Here is a 23,712-nt window from a genome sequence, read left to right as displayed (position 1 = left end):
CCCCACCTGGATTCAAATCTGATAGCAATAGTAATGGTAAAGAAGTTAATGTAAAGAAAAAGAGTGTGAGAAAGAAGGAAGCAATGGATTCTGAACAAAAGTGTACTAAGATGAAGACTTGTGTTAGACAAAAAATACCTAAAAAGAAGATGAATATGTCACCTGGTGGAGGTGATGATAAAGACATGTCTCCTATGACTACAAAGAAGAAATAAAAAAGGTATTTTGGAAGAGCTAGAAACACATTATTTCTCAATAAGAAGGAGGCAATGGACTAAACAATGGACTTAGTGGACAAGGAGGTAATGGGCCAGGTGAGGTGGATCCAACAACAGAGGCAAGGGATAGCCCAATTCAGATCCAGTGGGTTAAGAAGCAACTCAGACCTGGACAATCCCTATTAATATGAATTTGAAGCATTTAACTCTCCAATTTCCAGTTCAGATGATGAGCATCACCCAAGATATCCTGACTTCAATAAGGAGGCTGAATATGGTGAGATTGAGTTTCAGACAGGACAACAATTGACTACTATGACAATGTTTAAGCAAGTACTAAAAGACTACTTTATCTTTGAGGATAAAGAGTTGATGTATTTAAAAAATGAGCCAAAGAGGATTAGAGCAAAGTGTGATGTGTCCATGGCTTGTATTCTACTCCTATAATAGTCAGAGTCTGTGTTTTCAAATCAACACATTTACTAGAGAGCACAACTGTGGCAAAAATTTGAGCAGTAACATGACTGACAGAACTTGGGTAACAAACAAATTGGTGAAGAGGCTGCTAACTCAACCGCTAATAACTCCAAAGAATACCCTAGACCACATGAATCAGGACTATAATGTCCATATACACTACAAGATGATTACTAGAGGTATGAAGGCTACTAGAGAGAAAACAATTGGAAATGAGCGAGAACAATATGAAAAACTTTATGACTACCTGCATAAAATTCACATAAGCAATCCAGGGTCTACTGGAATGATTGATGTAACTCCTCAACCAAAAGGTCGTCCACTTTTTAATAGGTTGTACATATCCATGGATGCTTGCAAAAAGGGCCTCAAGTTTGGTTGTCGCCCTCTAATTAGTTTGGATGGATACTTCCTAAAAAGGTACTTCGGTGGTAATCTTTTGTCGGCTATAGGACAGGATGTCAATAATTATTTTTTTGTAATAGTATTTGCTGTAGTTGAAGTTGAGAACACTGATTTGTGAAAATTGTTTCTTTCAATCTTACAAGATAATCTTGGTCCAGTGGCTAACAATGAGCGAAACTTCATGTCGGATCAACAAAAGGCAACTTGCATTAGTTTTTTGCCTTTTTATATGTCATTTATAATTTGATTTTATTTTTGTTTTGATTTTCAGAGTTTGGCTAAAGCTTTGTATGAAGTAATGCTACAAGCTCATCATAGGAACTGTGTCCTACACATATGAAAAAACTTTGTCAAACACTTCAAAGACAAGCAAATAAAGGACTAGTTTGGAAGGCTACCAAGAGCACAATAATGAGAAAATTCAAGGATTCAATGAAATTTGTGAAGAAAGTGAATAAGGATGCTTGGGAGTATCTAAGCAAATTTGATCCTGGTATATGGAGCAAGGCTTACTTTAGTCATGGTCCTATAATGTAGACAATATAACCAACAATATGTGCAAAGTTTGGAATGCCAAAATCGTGGAGTACAGGGCCAAACCAATTTTAAAAACTAACAGGTTTAATCCTACACTTTGTTGCTAATTCTATCTTATAATGTTGTATTGTAGATGATGTAATTGTTGATAATTTTTTTGTGATAGGGTTGCCATGCAAACATATAGTAGCTACTATATCAAGACTAAGGAAACAAAATCTGAAGCTAGAGGATTTTGCACACAAATGACTTACAATGGATGCCATAAGGACTACTTATGGGAATTCAATTAAGCCAGTAAACTCTGAAGAGTTTTGGGAGAAAAATAAGCTACGTTCAGAAGCACCAATAATTAAGAGACCCCTAGAAGACCAACTAAAAAAGGGACTGTTGATGTGGTGGCTGAGTCTTAAATGCTACCACAAGATTATAAGGTGAAAAGTCTTTTCAAATTACATGCAATAAATGTGGACAGAAGGGACACTACCACAAGACTTGCAAAGGAGCACTTGTAAATCCAAATTGGCAACCAACCAAAGAAAAAGAAGGCAAAGCAACAATAAAATAAAAAGCAATAATCACAGGCACCTATAGATCAACCTCCAGAACAGGTTAAAGAATATTATTTGTTATGTTATATAACTTATATTCTAGTTATTGTTTATATGCATGAAAGAAGTTGAGATGTTTTCTATTTGCACAGGATACAGAAGGAGTTCAACCAAATGATACACATAATGTTGTTTCCATACTACTGGACCCAATAGTATCCCACTGTCTTACATTTTGTAGTTAGTGATTCTTTCTAGTTACATTTACATGGATTAACAACTTACTTCTCTTGTGTACTTAGCAGGCTAAAGCGAAAAAAAAAGTTCTAAAAAGATCAACCCCTATTTCAGTCCAAGAAGAGGCAAGAGTTGAGATCCAATTCTCATAGTCTGCCCCACTACCTACAGAGATAATTTTATTTATCAGATTCTTTTATACATTTCAAAATATTTTAGCCCATTAGCATAGACCTTGAATTTTATTGTTTTGATTTGCTTTAGGGAGTGGGTGTCAACACTGGACCTTCAGTGCTTACTAACCTAACTACACTTAATCAGGGAGCAAATTTCATACCCAAGCAAATAATAACTAGGCCACCAATCCCTATAATTCAGCATCCTTTGCAGCAAGCCAGAACCCCAACCACAACACCACCAAGTCAGCAACAACAAACAACTGATGGAGCAACTAGTTCAGAGATTGCCACAATTCCCTTCAAGTTTGTTTCCACACCAAGCCTAAATGCACCCCTTGGATTCAAGCAAACATATAGTTTTAGGGCACCAAGACTTCAGAAATGACATACTCATTTCCATAGTTATGAAGATTATGAATATTTTGATGTATTATTTTTTTATTGTTAAGTAAGTTAGAATATGTAATAGACTTTTGTCTAATGTTATGGAATATGATAGACAATTGGATAATGATGTTTTGTTGTTTTGTGAATTCAGATATATGATGTTGTTTTTGACTAATACATCAACAAACTAAAGTAAGCCTTTGTGCTTAACAGTATGAATATAAATATTATACTTTTTTATTATATTATTGTCTAGAATTATCATGGTTTCACAATTAGAATTCTTGCAAAAAATTCACATTCTATTATATAAAACCTGCAATTACAATACATATTAATTCATGTATTAATATTGTCCATACATCACTTATTGCAACACAATATATTCTAGAATACTACATACATAATTGCTGTTAATGCAATTAACATTGCCAACATAATTAATACACTGGACTGATTTCTCTATTTCTTTGATTTTTCTTCCATTCCAAACTCAATCTTATATGCTCCAATCTATTCTCCAACATCATCATTTTTTCTTTAACATCATTGTCATCTTCATGTCCAAAATATTTAGAAATCAGTTCATCCAGCTAAACGAAATAGTTGCTGTGAGGTCTCCATCTGCAATTGTCATTATTGTGAATACAACTTGTTAAAACACACAAGAAGTTGAATATATCAATCGAAGATGAAAGCACACTTACATTATAATAGGAACAATTGAGGAAGATCCTATCTAGGTTCTTCGATGTCCCATATTCTTGTATGATTGCATAAGTTTCACGCTTGCATTTAGGGTGCTGGAACTTGGCCTTCTTCCCCTTACTTGCATTACTATTCGAATCCACCATAGTCTTCCTCTAACCACGACGTGTATGAGAGGTTGAAGATTGTTCTAGATTGCTTATGATTGTTGCTAGTGTTAGGGTTTAAAAAAGAAAGAGAATGTGATTTCACATCAAAATGCAAAATGACTTCTAAGCAAAATGACATCGTTTTGCTGATTGTGTAAGAGTTTAATGGTCCCAACGAATGAGCAGCATTTTACGTAGGATGTATCCATGTCATGTCACACCTTAAATGTTATACCTCATCTTTTTCGACGACTCTAAACAGAGACACCTACGAAAGAGCTTATTTGTCTGACAAAAAAGATAGATAAGAACCGATTTAACATTTTTTAAAAGTTAGGAGATGAATAGTCTAATTTTTAAAAGGACAGAAGATAAAAAGAGTATTTACTAAAAAAAAGGTTATTTACTCAACTACCCTTGATAAACTCACTCCCTCCCTCCCTCCTTGTCTCTCACTCATTCACGCCGCACTCCACTCAAACGCTGCACTCTCCACCTCTACTCCTCTCTCGTCTCTGTCGTCGCCGTCCAGCCCAGCAACCGCCATCATTCAGTCTCTCTCCGCGTCGTTTGTTCTCTCTGCCATCCCCGTGGTGCACCCGCTTCGGTCCTTCGCCGTTCAGCGTCTTCATTCTCAGTAGGAAGCAGCGGCGTGGTTCTCAGTGAGTCAGCATCGTCATCGTTGTCAACCCCGTGCCGCCGTGGTGCTTCGTGTTTCTCAGTCTCTCCCCTTCATCGCTGCATCTTCCAGAGTTCCAATGGAGCCTCAGCCTCAGCCTCAGGTATGAATATGATTCATTAATTTCATTCAGTTTTTTTTTTTTTTGTTTTGTTTATTTTTGTTCCTTTTTTGTTCTGTTTATTAGGGGTTTCTTTTAATTATGTTTTTATGATTCTATTTTCAAATTCTGTGTTTAGAATTCTGATTTGTGATGTTATGCTTGTAAGTTTGTTATGATTCTGTTTTTTTAGTTTGTTTTTTTTTTATTCTATTTCCTTGATCATAATTTGTTGTGATCAATATAATTTTTTAAGTTTATGATTCTATTATGATTCTAATTAATTTGTTACTGCAGTTTGATTTTTTTAGTCTGTTTGTAAATTCATAGTTAGTACATTGATTCTATTTGCAAATTCAGTGATCACTACTAATTTGTTGGTTAGTTTTGATTATTTGATTATAAATTCTAATAACCAATTGTCTTTGATAATGCTACCAGATAAAGAAAAGAGAAGCATAATTGATTCAATTCATTCCAAGAGGCCTAACAGGGATAGTACAAATACAAAAATGATTAGGAAAAATGTATACAACTTTGTGCACAATTATATGCCACTAATAAGGGTTTATTGCACGGCATTCAAGACTCGGTATGAGTTTGCAGCAACTCCATGTGCAGGTTTCCACTTTCCAGATAATAACATGATTTTGTCTTTCAAAATGCCTTTCCTCATAAGGTAGTCACTATTGTAAAATCAAGTGATATAAAGGACTTCTCGCTAAAATGCAAAACTGTGAATGTTGAATATTTTGGAATATAAAAGCATGTGAAAATCAAAGTAGTTTCTTCATTAGACAAGGTACCTACAAACAAGATGATGAAAACAAATGCAGACATGGTATGTGGAAACTGGAAAATGGAAGAGCAGCCGTATCTTGCTCTTCGCCTCCGGCACCAACTCCTAAAATTCGAAAAGCATGTAATGATGTGTTAGGATTTGGTTGAATTAGTCCCACATTGCTTAGGATAGCAAATGGAGTGGGTGGCCTAGGCTATAAATATGAGGCTAAGTTCTCCATTTGTTTTTGCACCAGTCAGAAACACTTTAAGCTTGTATCTGATTTTTCTTTTCCTCTGTACTCTTTTTTTAGAGAGTGTTGTGAGGTGTAGTTAGATATTTGCTTTGAGAGAGTGTGGGTGTACTGGGGTGCCGGTGAGAGAAAGAAGTCTATGTGTTGTAACAATTTTCACATAGTGATATTCTCTGGTTGTCATTTGACAACGGCCGTGGTTTTTTCTCCGGTAATTGGAGTTTCCACATTAAATTCTTGTGTTGTGATTGTGTCTATTTTATTTCTCTGTCAAAGGTGTTTTTTCAAGGGGGAATGGTGTCTTATTCCCAACATGATGTAACAGTTAAAAAATAGCATTGAACAAATGTATATGCATATATTAGTGCAGTGACAATTTGGTGGATTGAGTTACAAGACTGCATGCTTAGTTTTATTTGCAGCCAAACAAAAGATTTGACAAAAATCTAATGCCTTCGGCCATTGTCAATGTGTAGCATTTTGTATATAGAAAAATAAAATGATCACAACTCACAACAATGAATCCAAAATATGGTTATAAAACTCTCGAGTTAACTTGTAACTTTACAAGCTTAGGCCCCAAATCAAGTCTGAAAGTAAACTCTTATGAGTTGACAAGTTGAGTATTATGATTCAAGCTTTCCAAAAATCCACGAGTTTCCAAACATTAAGGGAAATTAGTTTTTATCTTTTATTGTGTTGTCGGTTGAACCTTTCATGATTAGTTGTTATATTGTAATTTTTTTTTGTCGTTAAATCTCGTGTCAAAAGTTTGGTTAGTTATTATGTTGTATGATTTTATTTTATGACTTTTGTAGGCTATGTTTGGGGTGTCATATTTTTTGTGGATGGAGAGGCTTTTTATTGGAAGGCAAATCATGTCCAAAGAAAAGAAAAATAAATGAATATATTTAGGGTTTCAAAATAATAAAAAAAGCATTAAGTATTTAGGGTTACATAAAAATGAACATTTTAAAAGAAAAGTGATACAAAATATGTTTATTAGTACTTTACTGTGAATGTTTTAGGGTTTAGGGTTAAGAAATTAACATTTAAAGTTGAGGAATTAGAGAGTAGGATTTATGAGCTAGGATTTATGGTTAAGAATTTTTTATTTAGGATTTAGTGTTTAGAATTTGAGATTTAAGGTTTAAGATTTGGAGTTTAGAATTCAGAATTTGAGAATTAGGATTTAGAGTTTAAGATTTAATGTTTATGATTGAGAATTTATGATTTGTGAGTTTAGGGATTATGACTTAGGATTTAGGTTTTAAGAATTATAATTTAAGATTTAGAATTTAATATTTAAGGTTTAGAAATCCAACTATAAAAATGGTGAATTTGATGTGCATTGGAGGTTAATATATAGTTATTATAAGTTTTATTGATGGTAATGACTGATGTAAGAAGTAATGTGTTGCTTTATTTATTTTAAATGACGGATTATATTTTGTTTAAGATTGTAAAGAGGGACCGGTTGTAGTATTTTGAGTGCGATAGCGTTGTTCGATATGGATAGTGATATAGTTGCCGTAAATGATTGTTGCTGAATGATGGAAATGGATCCTCTTCAATTTTTTCAACATTTGATAAAATATAGTGTAATCTCTCATCTTTAATTTTTATAGTGGGACCAAAAATAAATGAGAGAGAGAGTATGATGAATAATTAGATTAAATACTGCACACCATCCAATTTTTTATTCACTGGAGAGGATCCACTCCCCTATATGATTAAGAATTTCACCAGTGAGTATCAATTATTTATTTGGTAAAGTATGATCTCTTACTATTAAATATTTTTTTAATATATTTTGTTTGTTTCACTTAAAAAATGTAAGATAAGAGATCATAATTTACCAAACAATTAAAAAAATTAAGAGAATCTATTTCTAATATAGTGTAAAGAATATTTGTTATGTTCTATTTTAAATTTAATTAATACTAGTAATATACGCTAACTAGTAACTACGCAAATTATAAAAAATGTAGCCATGTAATGTACTTGTATTGTTAATGATGTGTATTTGGTTTTTGGAAAGATATTTTGCTTTAAAAATTTTAAATTAATAAATATTAATTTAAAACTGAAAAAAATTTAATATAAACTTAAAAGATTTGAAAATAATTTATCTAAAAATTTGAATTTGAATTTAAATAGGGTAAAGTACTAATTTTTGGTACTCAATGTTTGTGTTAGGGATGTCAATGGGGCAGGACGGGGACGGGGTGTCTCCCTGCTCCCCATCTCCACCCCAGATTTACTCCCCGTTCCCGCTCCTGTTTCCCATCGTGGGGGAATATTGCTCTCCATCCCTATTTTCCACAGGGCTCTATTCCCCGTGGAAACCCCATTTTCCATTTATCTGATAGATCTAACTAATTATTAATTTCCATATGAATAGAGGTGTAAGTATTCATTCTATAAAAAAATAACAAGATTTTATACAAAATGTCTAAACAACAAGATGGTGACTTCTTTCGAAATGACGCAATGGGGGATGCAATGGCAAGCCAGAGGATAGAGAAGTGGACAAAGTGGGAGACGCGGCAACAGAGAGGAGAATGGACATGACGACAAAGTTACGGAAATGAACACTGCAAATAGAGAGCACGATGCGGTGAGAAAGGAGAGCGGGCGAGAGGGTGGCTGCAGAGAGGTTGGATGGAGTATGGACAACGTTAGAGATTTCTGAATTGAAAAAGAGTTATGTAAATGAGGATTAGGAGTTTTGGGTTTCTATATATATGTGTGTGTGAAATGACTAAAAAACATACATGAGAAATAAACTATAAGGATAATTCAGTAAATTTATAAACTTCGGGGATTAGCGGGGATAGGGGGATCCCCACTCGGGTCCCCGCGTCTGCCTCGGGGAAATTTTGTTCCCCGTCTCGGGGCAGGGCTAGGATCCCCGCGTCTCTGGAAGTTTTGCCATCTCTAGTTTGTGTCAATTTTTAATTTAGTTTATAATGTTTCAAACGTATTATTTTTATCTCAAAAATTTTTAAACGAGTTTAATATTGTTCTACCGTCAAATTTGACATAAATAGTTAACGAAGCGAGTGACCTATGTTAATAACGTTATTAGTTCAATTATATTTTTTTTCTATGTATTAGAGAAACATAACAAAAACAAAAACTTTATTGTAAACATTTTTCTTTAATTTTTTATTTTATTTTTTAAGAGGAATAGTTAAATTATATTTTTTTTTATGTATTAGAGAAACATAACAAAAACAAAAATTTTATTATAACATTTCTCTTTAATTTTTTATTTTATTTTTTAAGAGAAATAAAACAAAAAAAAAATCAAATAAAGAATAAGAAATAAGTGCATCAACTCATGAGGAAGAAGAGGAAAAGAAGAAATAAAAATGAAAAGTAGCAACAATCCCACCAATAAAAGAAAAAGGAGGAGGCAGAAACAAGAAAGAAAAAAAAGAAGAAACATGAAGAAGAAAAAGAAGAGATTTTTCACTGAAATAAAATAAAAAATTATTATTTTTCAAAAATTTCATTTTTTAACTTTAATTCCGAAATAAGATTTTTTTTATTTAGGGCGAGTTGGCCGCACCTGTTGGAAACTTTATATTTTTTACAGAGTTCGTTTAACTCTGGCAAACTCTATAAAAAATTGAAGTGGAGTTTGCAGGCGTTAGGCGAACTTTATAAAAATTATAGAGTTCGCCAGAGTGTGACAAACTTACTTAAAAAAAATCGTATTTGAAAAATTAAAGTTGAAAAATAGGGTTTTGAAAAATAATAATTTTTTATTTTATTTTAGAAAAAAATTTAAAAAAGAAGTGTGTAGGATCTTATTGAGTTTAGATTAATTGGGTTGGACTTAATTGTCAAAAAGATTTCCATGTATAGTGAAACTATTTTTTTATTCTTTATTAGATTTTTTTTATCCAACACTATAATTTTATTTACTACCACTAACTACTCGGACTATTTTAAATCATAAATTCTAAATTTTAAATCATAATTTTAAATTTTAAAACTTAAATAATAAATTTTAAATTTTAATTCTTAAATTTTATTTTATTTAAAGTTTATATAATTTATTATTTTTAATTTAAAATGTTTTTATATTATGTTTTAATTAGTTGACTAAAGGCCTAAAGCGATTTTGGTTCCTAAACCTTTTTCTTCAGCAAAGGTAGTGGTATTGGTAAGACACAATACGGCGCGTTTTGGAGTTCCCTCTGAGGCTTTGGCAGTTGCTACTTGCTTAGAAAACTACAATAAGCGAGCAGAGTAGCGCGCCACCATCACAAAACCACAGCAGCAGCCGCCGCCGCTACTTACCAGTCATTCATTCCACAATAAACAGTTTAACAGCTGCCTCCCCCTCTCTTCCTCTGCTCTATTCAATGGGTGAGCATCACTACAACCAACGAAAAGGAAAGAACAAGAAACAGCAGCAACATAACAAAGGGCATGGACACACGCAACATTCCATGAAAGACACTAAGACCTTCAACCGCCATGGCTCTACCGCTCCTCAACCATCCCGTATCAGGTATTTCTTATCCCTTATCCCTATTCGGTTCCTTCTCACCTGAAACTGAACGTTACGCTATTCGCAGGAAACAGGTTGATCCTGAAATATCCAAATACTTGTTAGAAATCGCTAACCTTTTCGAAAGTAATGCGGTTGAGTTGGAGGAACGCACTCTCATATGTGGGAACGCTCTCGAAGAGACTAAGGGATTCGAATTTGAGGTCGCAACTGATTACATTCTAAGCCACACTTTGGAAACCATCATTCAGGGATCTGATGTTGAACACCTCTGTGCTTTCCTTCAAAGGTGTGCCGATAACTTCCCTGCTATTGCCATGGATAGGTCCGGTTCTCATGTAGCTGAGGCAATTCTCAAGTCTTTATCAACTCGTGTTCAAGACAAGGATGCTCGCCCTCAGCTCGAGGAGGCTTTAACCACAGTATGCAAGGTGCAACGCAACTAATTCTACTAGTTACACTAACAGCACAACCAGTTCTTAATACTACATTGACTCTTAGATAATACCTTTTTGTGATTCCTGGTTCTTGCTTTAATGTTTTCAATTGATTAGGTAGACGGATTAGCCGGCGAAAAAGATTAGTTGATGTTGCACATGCATATTTTGAATCATGATGTCAAATTGTTATACCTAGCTTTGCTGCAGATGTGAATTCTTCTTATACGTGTACTACTCACTTGGCAGGTCATGGCAGCTAGTTCTGTTGAGGTGATGCGTAATTGCTATGGTTCTCATGTGCTTCGCACTCTACTTTGCCTTTGCAAGGGAGTACCACTAGATAAGTCTGAATATTACTTTTCAAAAGCGGCAACTGTACTGGCAGGGCGGTTGAATTTGAATGTTTCGAAGAAACACGATGCAACAAATTTTCAGTCTGGATTTCCAAATTTGCTCAAGTTATTTGTGTCGGAGATGTTAAAGAATTCTGGGAAAAGCATCAAGACCCTACAAGTTGACCCATTCAGCAGTTTTGTTTTTCAGGCACGTTTTCCAAATATATTATTTTGTTGTTGTTGTTGATTTAATGGATACAGCATCAGACTTGGTTTGGCCTTTTCTAATATCATGTTAAAGGGGAACCTTAAATGTGGTTGATGATATGATGAAGCTTCTGTGAGATATTATAGCCTGCTTTTGAGTAAAATTTCTTTGGATTTGTTTGCTTTATAACTGTCTCTGTCACACATTGAAGAGATTCTAGGATTTCATCTTGACTTGGTAACCTCTTGGGTCAAAACATTTTCTATGCTGCCTTTATGTGCTTCTTGTTCATTTTACACTTTCATACCTATCATCTTAAATGATTTTCTTTATTTAATGGCAGACGACTCTACGAGTTCTGGCAGGCAATGATGAAGAGTTGTTACATGTGATTCCCATCCTTCTTGGCTGCAAAGATAAGAGAAATCCAGAGGGCAGTTTTTTAGAAGATACAGTAGTTGCAGAGCTCATAAAGTTGTCAAAAGAAGCTGAATTTAGCCATCTAATGGAGGTGAGAAAAATATAGATGAGGGGAAACTGTCTATAATTAGCTATATTAGCGCTTGAGCTTGTGAATAATGCAGAGATGAGTTTTAAAATCCTACACATAATTTGTTAAATCTTATTGTAAGAGATTTTTGGAAGTTTGAATTTTCCAAAATCTCTACAACAGACTTGAATTTTTGCCATGGCTTTTTGGTGTTAAAGAACCAATGCATATTTTCTCATTTAACCTTTCCATGAGTATAGTCCTAAAAAGGTTTCAAAAGTTACACCTTAAAATATGTCTTAGTGGAAAGTGGTCTGAATCTTGGATGTTTTACGGGGTCCATTTCTAATAATTTTATTCTTTTGCCTTTAATTTTATGGAGGCATCAATGAAATCCTTTCTCTATAACATTTGGAGGTAAGCAAGTCTTTTAAATCTTTTGCAGGTTGTTTTGGAAGTATCTCCTGAGGCCTTGTTCAATGAATTGTTTACAAAAGTATTCAGGAATTCATTGTTTGAGTTATCATCTCATCAACACGGGAACTTTGTTGTACAAGCATTGATTTCCCATACAAGCAATCAAGATCTGGTATTACGCCTATATATATCTCTGAATGATTGAATCTCTTTAATCTTATTGATACCGGATGTTTTGCACTACTTGTAGAGGGGGTGATCTATTCTAAGTGTAAAATTGGTTGCTTGATATTGCACACACTGTACTTGTCTCTACTCTCTAGCATATATTCTTTAAACAATAAAGCTGGGCAGCCAAGCTTTTTTTGAACCAAGTCCACTTATTGTACGTGCTTCTTCAACTTCTTGTCGTCGTTGTCTTCTTCTTCTTCAACAATGTCGTCATCGTCGCTGCCTCCTTCTCCTCCTCCTCCTCCTCTTCCTCCTCCTTTTTCTTCAAGGTCTTCTTCAATGTCTTTTTCTTCTTCTCTTGTTTGATTTCTTCTCCTCCTTCTTTTTCCTCCTCCTCATCCTCCTTCATTATCATCATCATCATCGTCTTCGTCATCGTCTTCTTCTCTGTATGTTTAGAAAACTTGAGCACAAAAATTTTGATTTACATGTCCAAAACATTGATACCCAACCAATAAAATATGCAAAAAACATTAATTTTGGAGCACAACACAAATTATTGAAAGACCACATGTCCAGAACATTGTCTCACCCAACCAACAAAATACATTCACAGCAAAAATTTATGTTCTATGTGCAAATATTTCTGTTATATTGATAAATTTGTGCTATGTGAAAAAGTTTTTGTGCTATATCAATAAGTTTCTGGACTCACCAACAAAAATTTCTGTGCTGGAAAGCGCGGAGAAGGAGGATCGATGATGCATGTGTGTTTCTTTTTTTTCCATGGGCTTGTGCCAACTTAGTTAGACTTGGTTACAAAAACGCTTGTACATGTAGCATCACCGTTTTTTAAAATGCCTATTTGTGTTGTAGTTCCATCTTTCTAAATTCATTTGTCATGTTTGTTTGAATCCCTTTAATTGTTTTTCTAGATGAGGCTGATCTGGGATGAACTTGGATCAAATATGGAGGATCTTTTCAAAATGGGAAGGTCAGGAGTTGTTGCTGCACTTATTGCTGCCAGTGAGAGGCTTCATTTTAATGAACACAAGGTTTGCAATTTTGTTGCTAGTCCAAGATGAGTCAATTGATCTATATATTTGTCTTTGAAATTGTAGACTAAGTTCTTTGCTTCTAAATCTTCAGTCAAAGCTCAAAAGTAAATGGTGTAACACTATTAACTTGTTGCATGCTGAAGACATCTTACTTTCATAAATCTGGTGCTCATATTTGTATAAACTTCATAACCTTTTTGTCAATTTGTGGCAGTGCTGTCAATTCCTTGCCAAAACAGTATGCTCAGCGGATGAGTCTCCAAAATGTATTGTTCCACGGCTACTATTTCTTGATAGCTATTTCTCTTATGAAGACAAGTCCAATTGGAGCTGGCAAAGTGGAGATAAAATGCATGTCATGGGTTCTCTGATTCTGCAGGCAATATTCCGGTTTAAAAGTGTAAGCAAACTTGAATTTTAATGGTATCTTGTGGCACAATTCATAAAAGGGTTAGGGTTCTCCCCCTGCATAGTGTTTGTTACAAACATATGTGGATGCTTCTGAAGTGTAACCATAGGAACCATTGGATTCCTAATTGTTAGGAGATCTTGCATTATTTTAGAATTGTTTCTACTCTGGGAATGGGCATTGTTATGTAGAGCATGCTTTGCACTGTTGGCTGAAAAGTAATTGAAAGGAAAAGATGATCTATTATAGGAAAAGGATAAAGAGGGATTGCATCCGGATTCCTTCCAATTCTTTTTTTGGGTTTAGGGTTAAGAAAAGTGTTACTCATCGCTTCCTGATCTGATATTAATGTCAATGATCCTGAAGTCAAAAGGAATGCCAAACTAGACTTATACGTTGCTTGCAGACCTGCCATTTGTTGTTTGTAAATAAAAAACTTCAGTCTTCACCATTAATTATGAAAATCATGATCATCTCCAAGTCCTCTTGTAGCCTTGTAGGATTTTGGAAGATTAATATTCGGGTGCTTGGGGACAGGTTCTCCCAGTTTTTAGAGATGGGTTATTCTTTATGTAGTTTCTTTTACCTGAGATAATAATGGACATTCAGATACTGGTAGTGTGGTGAGCTTTTGGTGTCATTATGATGTTATTTTATGCTTAATCTGGAGTCAATGGAAACGTATATACCATGATGTGCTAGTTTTGGGTATATATATAAGAAGTCATTTTTTAATAAATTTTTATTTTTATGTAAAGTTGTATTAATTTGTTGCCCATGTTGTCCTACTCTGTTTTCGCAGGAATATATTAAACCTTATATCATCAGTATAACATCCATGGAAACACCTCATGTTCTTGAGGCAGTGAGAGATGCAAAGGGATCACACGTTATTGAGGCCTTTCTAAGCTCAAGTGCTTCTGAAAAAGAGAAATGCAGATTAGTTAAAAAGTGTGTCTTCATATCTCTTGAATTTATGTCTATTTGGAAGTTCTAATTTATGCTAAAGGAATAAATTCAGTAAACTCTGTCTTTAGGGTTTATTTATTTATTTATTAAAGACACCACAACCTCTCTACACTACAAGTTGAAATAACAAATAAAATTTATGTAATAGAATGCAAAATCACTGCTTTATTGAGTAACTTTGTTTTCTTTTTACTTATTTGTAGACTAGAAAGCCATTTTGGAAAGGTAGCAGCTCACTCATCGGGTGCTTTCGTGATTGAAAAGTGCTTCACTGCCTGTAATCTGTCACTAAGAGAGTCTATAGTTTCTGAGTTATTGGCTGTGCGGAGTGAGCTCTCGAAGACAAAGCAGGGCTCTCACCTATTAAGGAAACTAGATGTTGACTGGTATGCTTTTGGCTTTTTATTGTGGAATGGCTCAATTTATTACTTTCCATCCCCTCCCCCCCCCCCCCCCCCCCCCCCCCCTCCAGAATCCCTTGGCTCTGCCCTCTACTAAAGAGTACACGAACCAAGAATTTATCTCCCCCCCATCTTGCCACACACAAAAAAAGAGAAAAAGACAGGCATGCATTTTATTGGAGGGTTTAGCATTCTTACATCAAAATCTATGCATTAATCTGGCATCCAAAGGAATGCTGTAGTTCTGAATTGTTGTTTGCTTGTAAATTTGAGTTTATAAAATTTTTCTGTAATGATTCATGCCTTTGCTTTGTTTCTCCAGGTTCGCTTCCCATCCTGATCGTTGGAGGTCAAAACAAGCCTCCAAAGAATTTGCTTATAAAGATTTTTCCTCTACATTTGGCTCCAGTGATACAAAGCCAAGGAGAAAAGATCGGTTTCTTGCCGGAAGTTCAAACAATAAATCAAATCCAAAAACAGTGACAGAATTGAGGAAAGAGATTAACCAATCCCTAGGTACTGCTGCAGCATTTCTGAGCAAGCAGAAGTTCAAGAGAAAATCAGAGCAGAAAGGTAAGAACATTGCCAAAGTTGGTGATGACAATAATAACTTTAGAAGGGGAAAGAAAATGTCCAACAAGAAAAAGGTTGGGAATAAGAATGATGATACTGCAGCTATGGCAACAGCTAGAAAGTCTAACAAGAAACGGCAAAGAGATGATGTACGTGAAGCTTCTCTCAAGAAAATGAAGGCATAACATTGATTAGAGTGGAGGATGACTTTTTTATTTTTGTTAGAAAATGAAGGCATACCATTTGATGTATGATAGATTTGGATGACTTTCTCTTTGCTTACGATTTTGTATCATTTATAATATCAGCTAGACTTTGTAACTGAAAAGAGCAATCGCGTTGTGTGTCAAAAGGTAATTATTGCAAAAATATAAAATTCTTTTCCCCAAATATTCTCTTTCCCATGTCCTCCTTGACTCCAGTATATCATTGGTGTTCTTCTGTATGTATGTAATGCTTTGCTACAAACTTCAGAGATAAATCCATGTTTAAGAATACTAATATCATATATTGTGTATCAGAACTCAACAAGCTTGGTTAGCAAAACTGTGAAATACAATATAAACTGTTGTACATATAATCACTGACACTTGGCAGTTGGAAGGCAAAACACCATTGTAGACTAACAGTTGTTCTGTTTGCTTAGAAATGGAAACAAGAAGAAAATGAAAGACATGAGAAGAAAAACGGATGTGTTTGGCACTGCTGCAGTGTTTGTTCTGTCTCTCAACCATCTGAGGGAGGGTTGAACCTGCGATGGAAATACGGTGTTTCTGTCAATCATAGGCAGCAGCATATAATCGAATGGCGAGAAACTGTTAGTAGTAAGAGTTACTTGTTTTGTGTGGGATTTGATTTGCTTGGTGGAATTCTTCGTAAAGACGAATCCAGCTGCTTGGAACGACTCTTCCTGGGTGGCAAATCTCTTGGAGGTTGAGGAGAGGATGAAGTTTTGCTTAATGACAAAAAGCGCAGTTGTCGGGATGGGGGAACCTCAGCTTTGGCCCTAGAAGAGGCTGATAATAAGAGTGATAGCACAAGAGCAAGAGTAGCAAGTGGCAGGGACCAGCCCTTCATGGTAGTGAGGGGTATCTTGGTTGTTATGGTTGTTGTGGTTGTTGCATTTTGAGTATTGAATCTTATTATGGGTGGGATTTGGGAATTGCGATTCATTCATTGTCTGAGGCTACAGGGAACATGTGGGATCATGTGCTCAACTTTTGACCGCTGTATCTTGTTTGTATTGTAGTATGTGTAGCCTTTGGATTTGGTGAAAACGGAGACAGATATCTCAGAAAGGTCATGTGATCGGCCACGTGATGTTATTGTAACTGTAAGTGTAGTAGATGATATGATATTAAATATTTATTAGTGGGTGGCAGTGGCACCAGGAATCCGATGGACGCATTAGGCAGCAGCAAATGATTATCTTAGGTGATAGTTTCATGCGTTAGTCGCGGAAACAAAAGAAGAAAATATTCAGTGTATGAGGTTTGAATGGCTATGTTTTGTTGCGTATTCCATGCCATGATTACAATTCTCTATCAAAGGCCAATCGTGCTCTTAACATTCCTAAATTTAAAATAATCATGCAAGAGAGTTGGTGGGAGTCCTCCTCCTCCTCATGACCGTATAATGTTTTATGGGGATTCTTTATTTGTTTATTTGAAAACCGCTCTCATTGTCTGGATTGGTAAGGCTAAAATGGTCTTTGAAACAACGAAAGCAAGGTTGGTTTCCGTTTCAGTTGAGTTGTGCTTGTTTAGTTGGAGGGACTATAATTCTTTGCAGATGAAGTTCTGATTTTGGTTTTCTCCTATCACATGCAGGCATACCATACAGCTTACTACACTCACTAAATTATGTGCGCGCTTATTGACTCTAGCTTGATTCTGTTTATAAAGTACATTATATTTCTTCTCTCTAAGATTGTGTTGTTATTTTTCTATGTTCACATTTTGGTTGCTTCCATAGTTCCATTCCATGTCGATTTACAGTCATATGGCTATCGTGCTTTTCCAAAGTTTATACTTTATACATCGCTGTTTTTATATATTTTAAATTTTTTAATTTATCTTGTAATATTTTTTTTTGGTTCTCCATCTTCGATAGTCTACCACGGTGCTATCTTTATTGCTATGAGTCTATGACTAGTGGATTGTCTTGGCCTGCATCAATCAATTCACATGGAATTTTTTGTTTGAAAAGAAATGATAAACAGAGGACAGCTTTCAAAAGAATGTCAATTGGATGGTGCTTAATTTATGGAATATGAATGCAGCATACTTACAGGCTTCCTTTGGTTCATGGTAAGTGTGTTTTATACTTTCCATATCGTAATGAAATTATAGTTTCCTCTTCATACCTTTTATCACAAAGCATTTATTCTGTCTTGCTTAATGCTCCTTTTCAACATTCTTGTTTGTTGACACTCCTTTTCTGCACAACGCAATTTACTAATCAATTCATTGTATTTGATAGTCTACCATGGTCTGGTGTTTTACTTTTCTGGTTTTGGCAATTGGCGGATTTCTTTTTTGTAGATGGACGACAGTCCAACCACCGGAAGTGTGAACACCATGACTGCCGTGCAGCATCTAGCAAAATCCTCCCTTGCTTTCAATTGATGTTATTACTCTTATCCATCTTAGAGAGTGGGAAGTCCATCGGGCAAATAGTTAGTGACCGGAAAGGGCATTTACTCTTTTTTTCCTCGTCATGCCGGGGTTTGTATTGGAATTGATGAACTTAGTTTGGAGGCTGCATTATATGATCTCAGCTAATTTTACTCCTCTACTCTGTGTAGGTTGCTATATCTGCCAATAAATATATATTCTTTAAGTTGCATGCATGAATCTTATGATGTGTTCAGAAATTCCTGAGGTCTGTATTCTGGGTTACTGTTGGTTGTTAACAAACCCATCCACTTTTGTTTCTCCCCCAAGTAGTAAATACCACTACTAATGCTCTACTAGTAGCAGCAGGACATGTCAGATTTATCTGTATATTGTAACTCCCATGCTAGATGTCTTACTAATGATTTGTTTCTTTTGTTTATAATATTCAGTCAAAGCGGTTGTCCTTTGAATTAGTCGTAAATCAACATGTAGAAGTACAAAACAAAGTCATTGAGTTCGAAGACATAGAAAACGACAATGCAAGTGTGATATAAAACTAACTAAAAATGGCGGCAACGAGTTATAGAAAATGAAAAACAACCAGTGTTCTTAAGGGTGGTAGTTAATGAAACTCCACCAATATATAGGTTAATAGGTTTGATTCAGTCCATATTGATGGTGGAATGCGTAGTTGTTTGTTAATAATAATTTAAAATTAAGCAAGACTATTATGCAGTCGATTTTTAAGATAAGAAAGGAAGTTCACATATCTAGTCCTTTTTGTCGCCCAAAATAGTAGAATACTATGATGCACGGATACTGATATGAGACAAGCCAACACGCAAATTTTAAAATCTTACATGACATGAAAACATGCGTACATATAAAATATAAATTAAATTTTTTAATTATTTTTAATGTTTTATTTTAATATTTAAAATATTTTTTGTTTTAATAAATAATAATATATACTATATCTAAATTTATTTTAAAAATCTACGTTAAGAATAAGATTAGACAAATTGACACGTGATGATATTTAGGTGTGTCCGTATCCGGAAAAGAATTTTTCGTTTTTTATTAAGACACGACACGGGTGTCAGACGAGTATCGGTGAGTGTCGTATCCAAAATGGGTCCCATACGCAGACATGACAACTCAATGAAGTGTTCGTGTTTCATAGGTAGAATATAAAGAAGCCGCCCTTTAGTTTTATAGCTTCCGTTTTTTCTCTTTGATGCCACGAAGAATGAAATGTCTATTTTGTCATTAATTTGAATTTGTATTCGTATTCATATTCGTAGAAGCATTCATCAATCCAAATAACAGTCTTGCTCTGCAAAGAAGCTGTAAATGTTTCAGACAATTTTGATGGCTGAAAGGGGTTTCCTAAAGGCTAAAGAAATTCAAGATAGAAAAGAAATACAATTGAGTTCATGAAAGTAGGTCATTTATGAGCCTACTAATCTACTCTAATGTTACTTATAGTTTTTACAATATAAAAACAAATTTTTCCACCATGTACATAAAAATGAAAGAAAGAAAGAACGAACGAACATCCCTGAAAATTCCTAGCTAACTAGAGCTCTGCCCTGATCCCGTTGCATGTTCAAGGTCTATAGAACGTGGACTAGAAGGATTCATCCTCCTGTCCCTGCTTAACAGCCTCTTCAATGATTTCAGTCTCCCTGTAATGGGAGATTTCATCTCATCTTCTTCTGCAAACCTGCTTGCAGAAGATGAAGTGATCTCGCTTGGTATATCAATCACCAACGATCCACCGCCATGATGATGAACTCTGTCACTGCTGCTAGCTGAAGATGACGAGGACGAAGAAGTAGTAGTTTCTTCCAAAGAAGAACTCACTTGGGCCTGGTTCCCCCAAACGAAGACATTTGTGGGGAAAGCTGCATCAGAAGAAGATTCGGTGGCAGAGGTCACAGGGTTTCTGCAGAGGGGGCAAGTGGAATGGGATTGGAACCACATATCAATGCAATCCACGTGGAAGCCATGATTGCACTTTGGTAACAGCCTCGCCTTTTCCCCCTCTTCAACCTCCGAAAGGCAAACCGCACATTCCATTCCTTCCTTGAAATCTTGCGGCTGGAAAACCAACACCGGCAGGGATCTCAGCACAGAAGGCTCAAGGCCTCTTCGGACACCGCCGGAGCTGGCCGGGTCTTGACCAGGAGCAAACACAAAGCGCCGCCGCCGCCTTCTGGGTTGGGGAATGTTGCTCTCTCCAATGCTCCACCAGAACCATTTGGCGTAGAGATGGAGGAACAGCACGAACACAACCACCATGAACAACACTATTACGGCCACCACCATGATCTTGCCCGTTAACTCAACCGCCGGAGAATCGCCCAACTTGTCACTTGGCACCGACGAGTCACCCATCGCGACTTGCTGAAAGAGAACACGGAAAGTAGAGGTTTAAATTTAGCAGCTAGTTGCAGAGTCGATGGGAATGAGGGAAGGTTAGTTTGTTTATAACTTTTAATTTATATATATATATGCAGAGAGTGCAAAGAGAAGAGGAAGTTGGGTTTGGTTTTTGAATGAGAAGGTTTAGAAGGTTGAAAATGAAGTTTAAGGAAGAAGCGTACACGAGAGAGATCAACGCAAGTTGGAGGAAGAAGAAACAACCCTCCACAATGGACTTTGAACTTTGGACTTTTAAAACTAACGAATTACGCCATTCAAAGCTTAATTAATAAAAAAGTAAACATCCAACATAAACCTTGAAAGAATTTCACTGGGTATTTTGGTTAAGTTAAAAACTTAAGAGCCAACTATCTTAATTATAGACCAATATTTTTAGTTAACAATTCATCATTTTTAATTTAATAGTTTAATAATATATTTTAAAAGAAATAATTTTAAATTAATTTATTTTATAATAATATTTTTAAAAGAATGTCTTTAATAAAATTTATTAAAAAATTATCAATCTAAAATACATATTAAAAATTGGTTGAAAACTACAAAAGTCTAATGTATTTGACAAATATAATTCTCAAAAATTTTAAAGTAATAAAAATAAAATGAAAATTTATATGTATCTTTATATAAAGTTATTTGTTGAAAATTGTTAAATAATTTAATATGTTTGACTAAATTATTATCTAACATCTCTCAATTATTAATTTAGCCGTAAGTATTCATTTAAAAATAATGATCAAATTATATAATTTCAAAATTAGGGATTAATTTGAATGGTTGTTCTAATAGTAAATAGTGCTAAACTGCTAGTTGTTATAATCCTTAATTACTTATGCTATGTGATGCTGACCAAAATACCATAACATTAGAAGACGCCTTTAAAAGTTGAAAGTGAAGCCACCACTCAAGTCCCTTTTCCTGCCATCCATGCGGTGCTTTGTCTTGTGTCGTGTTGACCGTGAATGTGAAATTATATATATATATATGACTCGCATATTTCTTTCTTCTAACGATTTTGCCCTAAAACGCTCCAATTCAGATCATTCAACGTATCAACCACGTAGAAAACGAAATACAGACTAAAATATCATCTCTGTTTCTTTCCAGAAAAGAAGAACCATATCTTGGCACTGCAAGTGTAACTGTAACACAACACTAATAAATTCGATTATATGCACGCCAAGGTGGATTAGGCTCATGATTAATTAAGAGTTATTACAGAATGGATATGTTTAAAATGAGTTCAACACTTATATACTTATTAAATGTGTTACGAAATACAGAATATCACAGTACATAAATAAATGTTTTAAATAATAATATTTTAATATACAATATTTTAAATGATAACAGAATTTTTTATTTTTAAATAATTAAATATATAAATATAAAATATTTAAATATTTTTTATTTATTAAAATTAATTATTATACAAAATTTTTTATAATATTAAAAAATTATATTAAAATAATATTTTTAATTGTAATATAAAAATATAAAATAATTAAAATTTTATTTTATATTATTTGACAAATAATTAAATTATTATATTTAAAATTTATTAACTAACTATTTTTATTAAAAATATTATTATATAATATAATTTTTTATAAAAATATTTTTAAAATAAATTGACAACTATTTTAATAAAGATACTAAAAATATTTTTGATGATAATTTTTGTTTAAAAATGTAATTTATTTGTTTAGTAACATTTTAAATAAAGATAATATTTTTATTTTAAATAAAATTAAGTCCTACAATTTATCATCCGATAATTAAAATAAAATATCTTCGTATAATGACAATTATAAAATTTTTATTAGAATAATCACCGAATAAATTAATCCAAATCCATGCTCCTGCCACAAAAAGGTTGTTAGCCTGACAGTGAAGTGAGCCGGAAATGGCAAAGGGTTAAAACATTAGAAAAAATTGTGGGATAACAATTTTTAGTATTTTTTTATTAATATTTGATTAATATAAATATTAAATTAATTTTAAAAAATATGAATAAAAATCAATTATATTAATTAATATGTATAAAATTGCAGCAAGTGTAAATTATATATTTTTATATATAAAATATTTATAAATATAAGTACAAATTATTATTGACGATAAAAAATAATATTTATTAATTATATAATTTTATTTTTATATGAATATTAATTTAGAAATGTTTACAGGTCAGATAAAATTGGGCTTGTTTTGATCTAAATCTGATCTTAAATATATATTGGATCTATTTTTTAGATTTTAATCCGGATTTAAATTTGATGAAATCTAAATATTTCTGGATCACAACTATATCGGATTTAAACTGGATCTTTAAAATTTTAACAATAATTTACAAAAAAAAATTATTTATAAAAAAAATTGTTATAAAAAAGTTGATATTCATATTTAAATTTGAATTTGTTCATAATTTTAATTTATTTTTTTTGGTGACTAAATTTTAATTTATTTTATAATTCAACGAGTGTAATTAAAAATAAAACAATAAATTTATAATTAATATAATATAATATTAAAATTAATTTAAAAAATATATATTCTTTTTAATTATTTTAAAGTACACATAAATCGAATGAAGTCAACTTCACTTTGATTTAAACTCAATCCAAAATAATGACTAAATCTATTTTTAAAAATTAAAATCTTTATCTAATTTTAAATTTGATAAAATCATACTAAATTAATCCCTAAAATATTTAATACAGATCAAATCTTTAAACTTGTCCGGGCCATATGCACCTCTATATTAATCTACCAGAACTTTCATATGAAAAAGCACCGAAAAAGCAGTAGTTTTTAATTTGTTAGGGATTTTTTTTTTCAAGCTAAAAGGAAAAGGCGCCGAAAGAGAATCGTTTCACAATGAGCCATCATTTTCCCCACTACAGTCTACACGTCAAAGCCTAAAACGTTAACCACAAACTTACTTGCCTAATTACCTTCATTCGGCTCCCCTATTTGAACTTTTTAT

General features: G+C 33.7%; 2 protein-coding genes across 2 annotated transcripts; one reads left to right on the top strand and one right to left on the bottom strand.

Moving 5' to 3' along the window:
* Nucleotides 1–9,907: 9,907 nt before the first annotated feature.
* On the top strand, nucleotides 9,908–16,099 carry LOC130936739 (pumilio homolog 23). The gene is made up of 10 exons (XM_057866882.1): nucleotides 9,908–10,189; nucleotides 10,257–10,620; nucleotides 10,876–11,172; nucleotides 11,516–11,683; nucleotides 12,108–12,251; nucleotides 13,186–13,305; nucleotides 13,523–13,708; nucleotides 14,520–14,668; nucleotides 14,890–15,072; nucleotides 15,410–16,099. Exons 1-10 carry the CDS (start codon nucleotides 10,041–10,043, stop codon nucleotides 15,843–15,845), a joined length of 2,196 nt encoding a protein of 731 aa, XP_057722865.1. The 5' UTR covers nucleotides 9,908–10,040; the 3' UTR covers nucleotides 15,846–16,099.
* Nucleotides 16,100–19,525: 3,426 nt separating this feature from the next.
* On the bottom strand, nucleotides 19,526–20,714 carry LOC130932790 (RING-H2 finger protein ATL3-like; the record flags this gene model as incomplete). Its single annotated transcript, XM_057862206.1, has 1 exon — nucleotides 19,526–20,714. A coding segment is annotated over one exon (861 nt), but the record flags the coding sequence as incomplete, so codon positions are not given.
* Between the last annotated feature and the right edge of the window lie 2,998 nt (nucleotides 20,715–23,712).

Source organism: Arachis stenosperma, chromosome 6, assembly GCF_014773155.1.
Source record: "Arachis stenosperma cultivar V10309 chromosome 6, arast.V10309.gnm1.PFL2, whole genome shotgun sequence".
NCBI classification, from domain to species: Eukaryota; Viridiplantae; Streptophyta; class Magnoliopsida; order Fabales; family Fabaceae; genus Arachis; species Arachis stenosperma.
The sequence above is the reverse complement of the archived record's forward strand: the minus strand, read 5'-3'. Positions and strand labels throughout refer to the sequence as shown.